At 37.4% G+C, this 12,696-nt stretch overlaps 1 protein-coding gene across 1 annotated transcript; it reads right to left on the bottom strand.

Moving 5' to 3' along the window:
- Positions 1-3,625: 3,625 nt before the first annotated feature.
- On the bottom strand, positions 3,626-4,084 carry LOC116476138 (olfactory receptor 5P76). Its single transcript, XM_032165862.2, has one exon. The coding sequence runs from the start codon at positions 4,082-4,084 to the stop codon at positions 3,626-3,628; it is 459 nt and encodes a 152-aa protein (XP_032021753.2).
- Positions 4,085-12,696: the final 8,612 nt, after the last annotated feature.

The raw sequence follows: 12,696 nt of genomic DNA, 5'->3' as shown, positions 1-12,696 counted from the left end.
ACACCAGTTAGAATGGTGATCATTAAAAAGTCAGGAAACAACAGGTGCTGGAGAGGATGTGGAGAAATAGGAACACTTTTACACTGTTGGTGAGACTGTAAACTAGTTCAACCATTGTGGAAATCAGTGTGGTGATTCCTCAGGGATCTAGAACTAGAAATACCATTTGACCCAGCCATCCCATTACTGGGTGTATACCCAAAGGACTATAAATCATGCTGCTATAAAGACACATACACAAGTATGTTTATTGTGGCACTATTTACAATAGCAAAGACTTGGAACCAACCCAAATGTCCAACAACGATAGACTGGATTAAGAAAATGTGGCACATATACACCATGGAATACTATGCAGCCATAAAAAATGATGAGTTCATGCCCTTTGTAGGGACATGGATGAAACTGGAAAACATCATTCTCAGTAAACTATCACAAGGACAAAAAACCAAACACCGCATGTTCTCACTCATAGGTGGGAATTGAACATTGAGAACACATGGACACAGGAAGGGGAACATCACACTTCAGGGACTGTTGTGGGGTGGGGGGAGGGGGAGGGACAACATTAGGAGATATACCTAATGCTAAATGATGAGTTAATGGGTGCAGCACACCAACATGGCACATAGATACATATGTAACAAACCTGCACATTGTGCACGTGTTCCCTAAAACTTAAAGTATAATAATAATAAAAAAAAGAAACAAAGGGGCAGAAGTAGATATAACACAGTTGGACAAGAGAGAGTAAAAATCAAGAGATGTCTTCCGATGAGATATCTTTCAATGCCGTTTGAAACATCCTTGTGCTTATCTCCTTGAGTACATTGGAAAATAGCTTATTTTTAATTTTTTAATTTTGGGGGTACATAGTAGGTGTTTATATTTATAGACTACATGAGATGTTTTGATTCAGGCATGCATGTGAAATAATCATATCATGGATAATGGGGTATCCATTCCCTCAAGTATTTATCTTTTGTGTTACAAACAATCCAATTACACTCTGAGTTATCACTGACTATAGTCATCCTTTTGTGCTATCTAATAGTATGTCTTATTCATTCTTTCTATTTTTTTGTATGCATTAACCATCACCACCTCCCCACCAGCCCTCCACTATTCCTCCCAGCTTCTGGTAACCATCCTTCTACTCTCTGTGTCTGTGAGTTCAATTGTTTTGAATTTTAACTCCCACAAATAAGTGAGAACATGAAATGTCTCTCTTTCTGTGCCTGGATAATTTCACTTAACAGGTGATCTCAGGTCCCATTCATGTTGTTGCAAATGACAGGATCTCATTCTTTTTTATGGCTGAATATACTCCATTGTGTATGTGTGCCTCATTTTCTTTGCCTTTTATATAATTCAGTGGTACTTAGTTTATTCACACTTGTGCAATCATCACCACTATGTAATTTAAGAACATTTGTATTACTCCAAAACGCCCTGTATCTATTAGCAGTCACTTCTCATCTTTCAACTCCAACCTCCTGCCAGCCCCTGGCAAACACGAATCTTCCCATGCCTATAGATTTTCCTATTCTGAACATTTTGTGTGAATGGGATCTTATAACATGTGGTCTTTTGTGACTGGCTTCTTTCACTTAACATAATGTTTTTAAAGTTCATCCATGTTGTAGCATGCATCAGAATTTCATTCTTTTAAAGGTTGAATACTATTCCATTGTATGGAATATCACATTTTATTAGTCAGGCGTGGTGGTGCACACCTGTGGTCCCAGCTACTTGTGAAGCTGAAGCAGGAAGATCACTTGAGCCCAGGAGGTCAAAGCTTCAGTGAGCTATGACCATACCACTGCACTCCAGCCTGGGTGACAGAGTGAGACTTTGTCCCTATTAAAGCAGACTTTGGGAGGCCAGGGTGGGCAGATTGTTCGAGACCCGGAGTTTGAGACCTGTCTGGGTAACATGGTAAAACCTCATTTCTACAAAAAATTTAAAAATCATCCCAGTCCGGTAGTGCATACCTGTAGTCCCAGCTACTCAGAAGGCTGATATAGGAGGATCACTGGAAGCCAGGAGGTCGAGGCTGTAGTTAACTTTTCAGAAAACAAACGTTTTGTTTCATCGATCTTTTGTATTGTTTTCTTCATTTCAATTTCATTTATCTCTGCTTTAATTATTATTTCTTTTATCCTACTTTACCATTTGGCTTGCTCTTGCTTTTCTAGTTCTTTAAGATTCATCACTAGATTGTTTATTTGAAGTTTTTTCTCTCTTTTGATGTAGGCACTTATAGCTATAAACTTCTCTCTTAGTAGTGCTTTTGCTATATCTCATAAATTTTGGTGTGTTGTGTTTCCATTATCATTTGTTTCAAGAAAGTTCTTTTGAAATTCATGAAATTCTCTGAATTTCTTTCTTAATTTCTTCATTGACCCACTGGTCATTCAGGAGCATATTGCTTAATTTCCATGTATTTGTATAGTTTCCAAAATTCCTCTTGCAATTAATTTCTAGTTTTCTCCCACTGTGGTCAGAGAAGACCACAGTGGTCTACCCATTTCCACCTTGACATAACCCCAAGAGACTGACCTTTGTGGACTGCATCAACAGACTCCTTTGCCTGTGGCTTCTGAGAGACACTGGCAGAGGAGACTAAGGCTTGGGTACTTCTCTGGCTCTTCCTCTTCTGGGTCACCTGGGTTGGCTGTGACCCTCCACCAAATGCCACAGCTCCTGACAGGTGGTCCTCTTATCACAGCTCTCTAGGTTCTAGTAACTGCCCACATCTTTTGCCCCTCCAGGTTTTCAGCAGATCACTATCCCTGGAATATGGCATTACCTTTGAAGCTTTTCCTAAGCTCTGCCAACAATTTTATAGTCTCTGTATTATATTCTCTTCAATTATCCAGACTATTCAGCTATAACATGTTTTGTTTTGTTTTGTTTTTCTGGAAAGGGAAGGATGATTCAGAGGATAGAACCAAAAACCCAGAGGCCAGAGCCAAGAGAGAAAGAACCTATTTAACAGGGACCATGACTGGGCCCTGATCAAGAAAATGGCAATTTGTATCCAGTTGATTTTCGTAAATGTTATGGGACAGTGATTGCTATATGACTCCTGTATTCCCCATTTATAAATGAAAGTGTTTACTAAAGTTATCCTACCCCTGTATCAACAGTATCTGTTAGGTGTGTAGCGAGCAGATGACTTGTCTCTTTAGTTCATGTCTTCAAGTCAAATTACAGCAGATAACTTCTTTCAAAAAATCTAACTTAAAAAGAATTTTAGTAGATTATGTATTTTTTAAATATAAACACATTTGATTTTTTAAATTATAAATTTAACTTAATTTTATAGAGGTAATTTACTATGTGCCTCTGATTTACTATTTGATAGCTGAAAATCCACCCACTACTAACAAAAGCTTGATGCTGGTAATGATGTATGGCCAGCTATATTTCAGACCTTGAATTTCTTTTCATTGTTTATGGAATATTACTGTGTCAATCATTATAAAAAGAACAGCTATCACTAGAAAATACTTTTAAGCTCTCTCTTCAGAGCCCCTTTAATGTCTTTGTTCCTGAGGCTGTAGATCAGGGGGTTTAACATGGGAATCACCACCATGTAGAACACAGACACCACCTTATTCTAGTCAGTTGAGTAGCTGGAATTGGGCATCACATAAATGAAGGCAATGGTCCCATAGAACAGAGTCACTGCAGTGAGGTGGGAAGTGCAGGTGGAGAAGGCCTTGTGGTGCCTCTCAGTGAAGCACATCTTGAGGATGGTGATGAGGATGTAGATGTAGGAGACAGCTATGATACACACAGTGACCACAATGATGGAGCCAGCAGAAAATGAGGGAATGACTGCAGGGATACAGGTATCAGAGCAGGAGAGCTCAAGTAAAGGAGTAAAATCACAGAAAAAATGATTGACTCGATTTGGTCCACAGAAGAATAAAGAAAGGAAGGAAAAGGTAGAGGAGGAAGCACTAAGAAAACCACCTATATAAGCCACTATGAGTAGCTGAACACAGACTTTTGTGGACATTTTGGTTGAATAAAGCAGTGGGCTGCAAATTGCCACAAAGCAATCATAGGCCATGGCAGCCAGAAGGAAGCATTCGGCTGTCCCAAAGAAAAACGCTGAACTAAACTGGATGGCACATCCAAGGTAAGAGATTGTATTTCTCTCCATGAGGAATTTCACAAGCATGTTGGGTGTGACAGAAGATGAATAGCCCATGTCAACAAAAGCCAGGTGGCTCAGAAAAATGTACATAGGATGATCAAGCTGAGAAGAGATTCTGATAAGAATGATTGTGCTGAGATTGCCAGATATGGTCACCAGGTAGATGCATAGGATAATCATGAAGAGGATGACTCGAAGGATTGGATCATCTGTTAAGCCCAATAAGATGAACTCCGTCACAGCAGTGTGATTCCCATCCTCCAGGGAATCCACGAGACAAAGTAGCTGCTGACTAAATGAACCCGTGATGAGAACAGCACATTAAAGAAGTAAAAACTTGTTGGTTTCATTTTCATTAGAAGTCATTCTGAAGACATTCAACTTCAGTACATTTTTCACATCAAATGATGAGTCTATGTTTTTCTTTTTCTTTTTTTTTTGATACGAAGTCTCCCTCTGTCTCCCAGGCTGGAGTGCAGTGGCGCGATCTCGGCTCACTGCAAGCTCCGCCTCCTGGGTTCAGGCCATTCTCCTGCCTCAGCCTCCAGAGCAGGCACCCGCCACCGCGCCTGGCTAATTATTTTTGTATTTTTAGTAGAGACGGGGTTTCACCGTGTTAGCCAAGATGGTCTCCATCTCCTGACCTCGTGATCCGCCCGCCTCAGCCTCCCAAAGTGCTGGGCTGAGTCTATGTTTTTAAAAAATTTTTTAGCACAAACACCAGAAAAGTTCCTCTAAATAGTGTCTTTTCCTACTATGTCATATTGTTTCCAAAAATGCACTTAAAGTGGCTTTAAACCCAAAGGATAAAAAATTTAAGATAGTTGAGAATAACAAAAGGGACTGGTATTTAAAAATATGTATACATATACAGTTTTGTAATAAAGACTTGAATAATAGCTAACACTTATTATATGTCTACTAAATGATAAGCAGAGGGCTTGGAATTTTGTCTGGTTCACTTTCCATAAAATAATATTCATTTCATTATTATTTTATGGATGCATAAACTGAATCTGAAAGAGGTTATGCAACTTGTACAAGGTTACATGCCAAATGGTGGAGTTAGAATATGAACTCTAGGAAGTATGACTGCCCATTCTTTTAGTACCTATGAGGGAAGAGAGAGACCCTCTCATACTGTTTTATACTCAACTCAGTATCTGTTTTAAGAAAAAAACAAGGAAGTGAAATCTAAGACAGGCAGCCCAGCGCCAGACCCCAAACCAGGCCTGGGCCTGCCTGGCTTAAACCTAGTTGTTAAAAATCAGCTCATGACTTAGAACCCGATGTTATCCATAGATTCCAGGCATTGTATAGAAGAACGTTGTGAAACTCCCTGTTCTGTTCTGTTTCACTCTACCAGTGCATGAAACTCCTGTCACGTATCCCCTAGATTGCTCAATCAATCACGACGCTTTCATGTGAAATGTTTAGTGTTGTGAGCCCTTAAAAGGGACAGAAATTGTGCACTCGAGGAGCTCGGATTTTAAGACAGTAGCTTGCCAATGCTCCCAGCTGAATAAAGCCCTTCCTTCTACAACTCGGTGTCTGAGAGGTTTTGTCCACGGCTCGTCCTGCTACACCTATACAATAAATAAAGTTAAATCATTCAACATTCCTGGCAATGAGTGGACAACATTTTATCATTTATGTCTTCTTACAGCTAATATGTAAGAGAGATACATGGTTAGTTACATATTTCACAACATGTATCAGTAAAATAAGCTAATTTTTTAAAAAGAAAAAGTCAATTTGTATTTAACTCTTATCAGAAGGGAATTTCTAATTAGGGCTATGAATTAGGTCACATAAATTTATTAAATATTTTAAATATATTAATAATTGAATATATTATTGTTTTACTTTTCAAGTAGTTTGAAATATCAATGTAATTATTACACAAAAAGTGTGATTGATATTAGTACATAAAACACATGTATTTGAACAAATCAAATAGCTGTCACTGTAACAATGTTTTCTAATTGGAGTTGTGTAGAATAAAATAATATTATTTTCAACATAATATATCATTGAATAAAGTACAACCTAAAAATTGAAGAAGGATCACCCAACAGGTTGACACTCAACTCCAAATTTTATAACCTTATATCCCAAGCTTTGTGTAATATGTTATTGCCTTGAAGCTAACAGCATTCAGACCTATAAACAAAGTAAGTCTTTCTACAAATATTGATAGTATCTTTACATTTTGAAATACTTAATTAAAATCTTTATAACTTTAAATATCAGTAAGTGCTGAAAGCATCTTGAAAGTAGTGAGTTTATTAGCATATGGCACAGTGCAAATTCTGAATAGTATTGAAAGACTGTAAGGGTTTCTGTGTCATGGGTAGATAAACAATTAATCCTGATAACTGGATTATTCCTGTTTATTCACATGAAAGTGTTGGTGGAAACAGAGAAATTTAGTAAAAGTTGTTCACTAGCTGATTGCTTGATTATATCTGCCTTGTTTCTGCACTATGGCTTGTGAGTACAGATATAACTTTAGAGAATAAAGTGTTCTCAAACGGTAAATGAATATCAACACATCAGATTCATTAACAAAAGCTAAAGTCTTACCTCTTGAAATGAGAACTCATTCATCTTTGAGTAACAAATAAAAGCCATAGTGGTTATATAGCTGTATTTTATTTTTGTTTTCCCTTGAGGAAAAGACTCTAGAGATTCAAATGTGAATTCAAAAGCCTCATGGAACATCATCATTTTCTGTAGCGGATATTGAGCAGTTCAAGTCACACACAACAACAACTAATCTTTCAAGATTCTGTCAATTCTCAAGTGGTCAATTTATTCTGTTGTCTCTAAGTGTTCATTCACAATTCTATAACCTTTGTTTAATAATTATTAGAGAGTATAATATAACAAATTGTTTTTTTTTCAAAGAAGTAAACATTGTTTATTTTATTAGACACTGGAGATGTGTCTCTGCTTCCAGGGTCATTTAACATTTATTATTAAACACATATAAAAATCAATGCCTGTTTCATGGAGTATTAAAAGCACAGTCTTTTGCTAATGTCACCCTTTGCCTATGGGAGACTATTTTAATATCACTTTTAGATACAGAACAAACTTAGAAGCAAATCGATCCTCAAAACAATTCAGAGAAACAAACAAATTCCACTTTATAAATCATTCATAGGTAGGATACCACCCATAATAATGGAAGCTTACAGAGGTCTCTCCTTTGTTTAAATACAAGAGTCTATCCACATGCTGTTGTTTCTCTATGCATTTTGCTGGGAGAATTGGAGAGGTATCTTCAGTTCTCTGTACCATTTCTTGGGTGCTAATGACAAAGGAAATGCTCTCTAGTGCTTCCAAAATTTTGGTTGTTTTTACCCCATTCATGGAAGATTATTGAACTAAGGAGTAAAATCTTATCAAGAGTGAGAGACTAAAGGATCTATTTTTTTTTCCTATCAACAAATGTGTAACACAGGTATCCCTATTTAGAGGGCTGGGAAGTTGAGGTTTGTGGCAAAGCAAAGTTGAATAACAAAGAGGAAATGAATAATTTAAAAATTGTTTTGACAAATAAAAATGATGATATATTACCATTAAACCAGGTGTTCAGCAAAGGAGAAAGAGTTCTTATTTGTCAAATACCAAAGCCCTACACTTGGCTGACTCAAATCAAAGCATCTCATAGCCAAAGATAACCTTGTTACCCTCAGCTTCTGAAGGTGAAGCAAAAGGCAGCATTACCTTGACCGTCTGTACTGCGCTTTATCTCAAACTTACTTTATTCCACAGAACTGGTGTCTTTGGTCCCCTGTGATTTCCAGTAGTTAATACCCTCAGTCCATCACTCTTTCATGATGGGACCAGAGAGCTGGTAAATTTTTTCCCTTGATTTCTGACCTATGTAAGCAATTGCATTGCATCCAGATCACAGCCTGGAATTTTGGAGACATTTTCATTGAGATAGTTCTCATCTGTACTTCCATCCTCTAGTAACTATTTCTACTTGGCATTTATCTTGATTGGTGGTTTAAATGTAGATTAATTACTGCTATGGTGGTGCCAGGTGATCTCAAAGTTGAGTCTCATTGTATTGGAATAGCAAACGTCTTAAGTGTTTATATTCTCATGAATTGATATTTATCAGGACACTGCTATCGTTTTTGAAAGAAAATGAAAGGGCTCTGTGCATGGTGAGGCAGGGGGTGGGAACCATCTAGGAGAGATGAAAATTGAGGGCTGCAATGGTGTCTGTCCAAGGTGGTTAGAGCTAAAATTTGAATGGGTCGAATTTGCTAAAGTACACTAAGGCTAAAGCTTCCTTTCTCCTCCCATCCTCATCTTTAAACATGAACTGTCCCATTATCCTTCCACACTCCTGGCTGTCATCTTTGGCTGGAGCCCATGGCTTTTCAGTGACTTTCATATCTAAGAACAGTCTGAAAACTAGAAATTCTAAAGAAGAATTCTAGTTGTTGAGATGCAGAACTGTCAGCCAGATTAGGAAGGGCCCGGGGTGCTCCCTACTCAAGCCAAGTGTGAGGGCTTACCAAGAAGCAGAGTGTGGGCCAACCTTGCAAGAAGGATCAATAAACAGTGTCTTTTCTCTCCAGCTGGATGGTTACTTAGATGAAGGACATGGACACTGCTGCCTCTGTGAGCCCAGAGTGGGACACCATGAGCGAGTTCTTGGGAGATCCTGATTGAAGTCCCCTGGAGTTTGGAGACACATGGGAAGTTAAAAACTGAGGCAAACTCTTGCCTAAAGAACTCTGAAGGCACGAGGCTAGGGAGCTTCCCATGATGAGTGTTGAGAAAGAGGTCTACAGAGTGAGCAGCCCATGCTTACACCATCTGTTGAGCAAGGATGCATGGTTTTCCCTGGGGCCAAGTGGAAAGACAGCCCTGAGGAGAGCTAGACTTGAGTCACCTTGAAAAGGTCCCACAAAAAGGGTTAGCAGGGTTGAGGAGACCCCAGCAGGAGACCACCCCAACGTAACCGGAAGAGAGGATGCAGAGTGGGACAGGATGTGATGGAGTAAAGTGAAAGCGCAAACCAGTTTCCAGGTCAGGTCTAAGCAGGCCGGGAGGCTAACACAAATATAAGATAGAGGTTGTGATTTACATTGAATCACACTTCTTCATACCTAACAAATTGTTTTATAAATAAATGCTGATTACAAGTTTACTATGATATTTATGATTAAGAAATATTCAATACTAAACTTCAGATGCAAAATACTAGCCTTAGCTTTACCTATTCAGTATGTGTTTATTGATAAGAATTTTGTGGCCAGGCGCGGTGGCTCACGCCTGTAATCCCAGCACTTTGGGAGTCCGAGGCGGGCGGATCATGAGGTCAGGAGATCGAGACCATCCTGGCTAACACAGTGAAACCCCGTCTCTACTAAAAATACAAAAAATTAGCCGGGCGAGGTGGCGGGCGCCTGTAGTCCCAGCTATTCTGGAGGCTGAGGCAGGAGAATGGCATGAACCCTGGGGGGGCGGAGCCTGCAGTGAGCTAAGATCGCGCCACTGCACTCCAGCCTGGGCGACAGCAAGACTCTGTCTCAAAAAAAAAAAAAAAAAGAATTTTGTATTGATATTTATAAGATATACCATTAAGTACCTTAGGGGAATATGAGGTAGAACTTGATGTAAAGTTGAATGTTAAATAATAAAACATTTTAACACATATACACTAATTATCAGAGCAAAACTAAGAAAATAAATGCCTTGAAAGTTTTATAAAGATGTACAAATTAAAAAGATGTAGGCCGGACACAGTGGCTTATGCCTGTAATCCCAGTACTTTGGGAGGCCAAAGCAGGCGGATCACTTGTGGTCAGGAGTTCGAGACCAACTTGGCCAACATGGTGAAACCCTGTCTCTACTAAAAATAAACAAATTAGCTGGGCATGGTGGCAGGCGCCTGTAATCCCAGCTACTCGGGAGGCTGAGGCAGGAGAATAGCTTGAATCCAGGAGGTGGAGGCTGCAGTGAGCCGAGGTCGCACCTCTACATTCCAGCCTGGGCAACAAGAGCGAAACTCCGTCTCAAAAAAAAAAAAAAGATGTTTGGATGATTCCCAGATAAGAAATAATCTCTCACCATTGATATCTCAAAGAGTTATCTCTTGAGTGGTTCCTTATGGTATAGGGATACAGTGGTAGAATACAGGTATTTTCAACCCAAAGACTCAATTTTTCCCTAATTCTCTTGCTAATCCTAATTTTAGAATCTCCTATCTCAACCCCTGAAGCCCTTCTTTTGAGAAAGCAGGTTTACCACCACCAAGATAATTAGAACCAGCATTCATTCAGAGGTTGCTTTATGCCAACAACTATGCTTAACAGTTTATACTTATTTAATCCTTACAACAATTTTATGAGGTGTTTTTATTACACTTATTTTTTCAGATGAGAGAACTAAGCCTGAGGAGTTCAAGCAACTTGCAATTCCAATCCACATTGTCAGTTTCCTGCTTCCAGTGCTAACCACTAAAACTCTCCACTTGAATGCTCCACATCTTATCTGAAACCTAAGACCTTTAGGAAACCATTAGAAGCCTGTTAGTCCTCATGCAAGCACATCCTAGATGTGGAAGCAGTAAATTCTCCTAAGGGCAACCCCAACCAATAATGGCTGGAATTCAATAAAAACACACGCTGCTCTGATCTTTCAGATGGACAGTTCTGGAAGGCAATCTCTGGGCCTCTCATTTGTTCCTGTAGAATCAAGACACTGTTGTTACAGCTGTGACCTTGATCATACAACCAAGAAGCAGAACATCAAGGGGAGAAAGGGAATCTCTTGTTTGTAGGAATGTATGAAAATAATCTAAAATGGTAAATACCTGGTTTAATATAAAGATGTATTATATTTTTCTGGTGATCTATTGTATAGCACAGTGACTATATTTAATAAAATATACTTAAAAATTAAGAGAATAGATCTCAAATGCTTTGATCACAAAAACTTTATAAGTTTGTGAAGTGATGGGTATGTTAATTTGCTTGATTTAATCATTTCATAATGTATGCATATGTCAAAATATTACATTGTACCCCATAAATATAGACAATTTTACATGTTAATTATACCTCAATAAAGCTAAGGAAAAATACTGTATTTCTCTTAATTCCTTTCAAATTCATACAAATCAGCAAATAAAAAATTTTAATATTGCCTTGTGGGATATTTATGTACAGAGATGTAAGACATATGACAACTATAACATAAAGGTGGCAGGAAGAAAATAAACATATAAGGTCTCAAAGTCTCTGTATTTTATGTGAATTAATTAACTCCAGGTAAACTCCAAAAATTTAGAGGCATATGTTGTAATTCTGGAAAGCAATGATTTAAAAAGTAACGCAAAGAGGTATGCCAAAAATGCCAATGGAAAAATGCAAATGGACTTTTTTAAAAGTTCAAATAATCCAAAAATGCAGGAAAGGGGAAGAGAGAACAGTAACAACTATAGTAACAAAGAAATGAGGAAGAGTATCTACAAAATTAGTGGTAAAATATTAAATGACTCCCATCCACATCTGGGTAAAAGGCAAGAAGGTCCAACCTTATCTCTTCTATTCAACATTGTATTAGAAGTACCAGGTATTGAAATAAGGCAATAAAAAGTAACAAAAAATATAAAGATGAAACAGGAAGAATTTAAACTGTCTTTTGTTTCCAATTCAAGCAGGAAATTCTCAGGTATCTATGAAACAAACTAGCACTAATTTAGCAAGATCTCTGTACATAAAGATAATATACAAAAGCAATATTATTTTATTTCCAGCTTTATTGAGGCATGATTGATAATCAAAAATTATATCTAAGATGTACAAAATGATTTTTTAAAAAATTTATTGATATGTAATAATAGAATCAAGCTAACATACCCATCACCTCATAGTTAGCGTGTGTGTGTGTGTGTGTGTGTGTGTGTGTGTGTGTGTGTGTGGTGAGAACACTTAATATCTCTTGTCTTACCAAATTTCAAGTATACATCATTATTACCTATAGTTACTATGCTGTACATTATTTCCCAATAACTTATTCATCTTATAACCAAAAGTTTGTACTCTTTGACCCAAATTCTCTCTTTTCTCACACACCTTCAATCACTGGCAACCATCTTTCCACCCTGTCTTTATGAGTTTGACCACTTAAATTTCGTGAGATCGTGCAATATTTCTATTTCTGTGTCTGGCTTATTTAACTTAGCATAATGTTCTTGAGTTCCATTCACGTTTTCAAAAATAGTAGAACTCCTTTTTATGGCTGAATCATATTCCATAGTATGTGTGTGTACATATATTATATTTAATAATGTATGTTATATATTATATATAATAATATACGTTATTTGTTATATATAATGTTATATATTATATATAATATATAATGTTATATTATTATTATATAGTATGTGTATGTATATATATAATAATATATAACATGTTATATATATATTGAGGTATATATATAAAATATATAACATGTTATATATTATATATAATTATATATAT

This window comes from Hylobates moloch, unplaced genomic scaffold (genome assembly GCF_009828535.3).
Source record: "Hylobates moloch isolate HMO894 unplaced genomic scaffold, HMol_V3 SCAFFOLD_11, whole genome shotgun sequence".
In the NCBI taxonomy this organism is placed as follows: domain Eukaryota; kingdom Metazoa; phylum Chordata; class Mammalia; order Primates; family Hylobatidae; genus Hylobates; species Hylobates moloch.
This window is presented reverse-complemented; position numbering and strand designations above follow the sequence as displayed.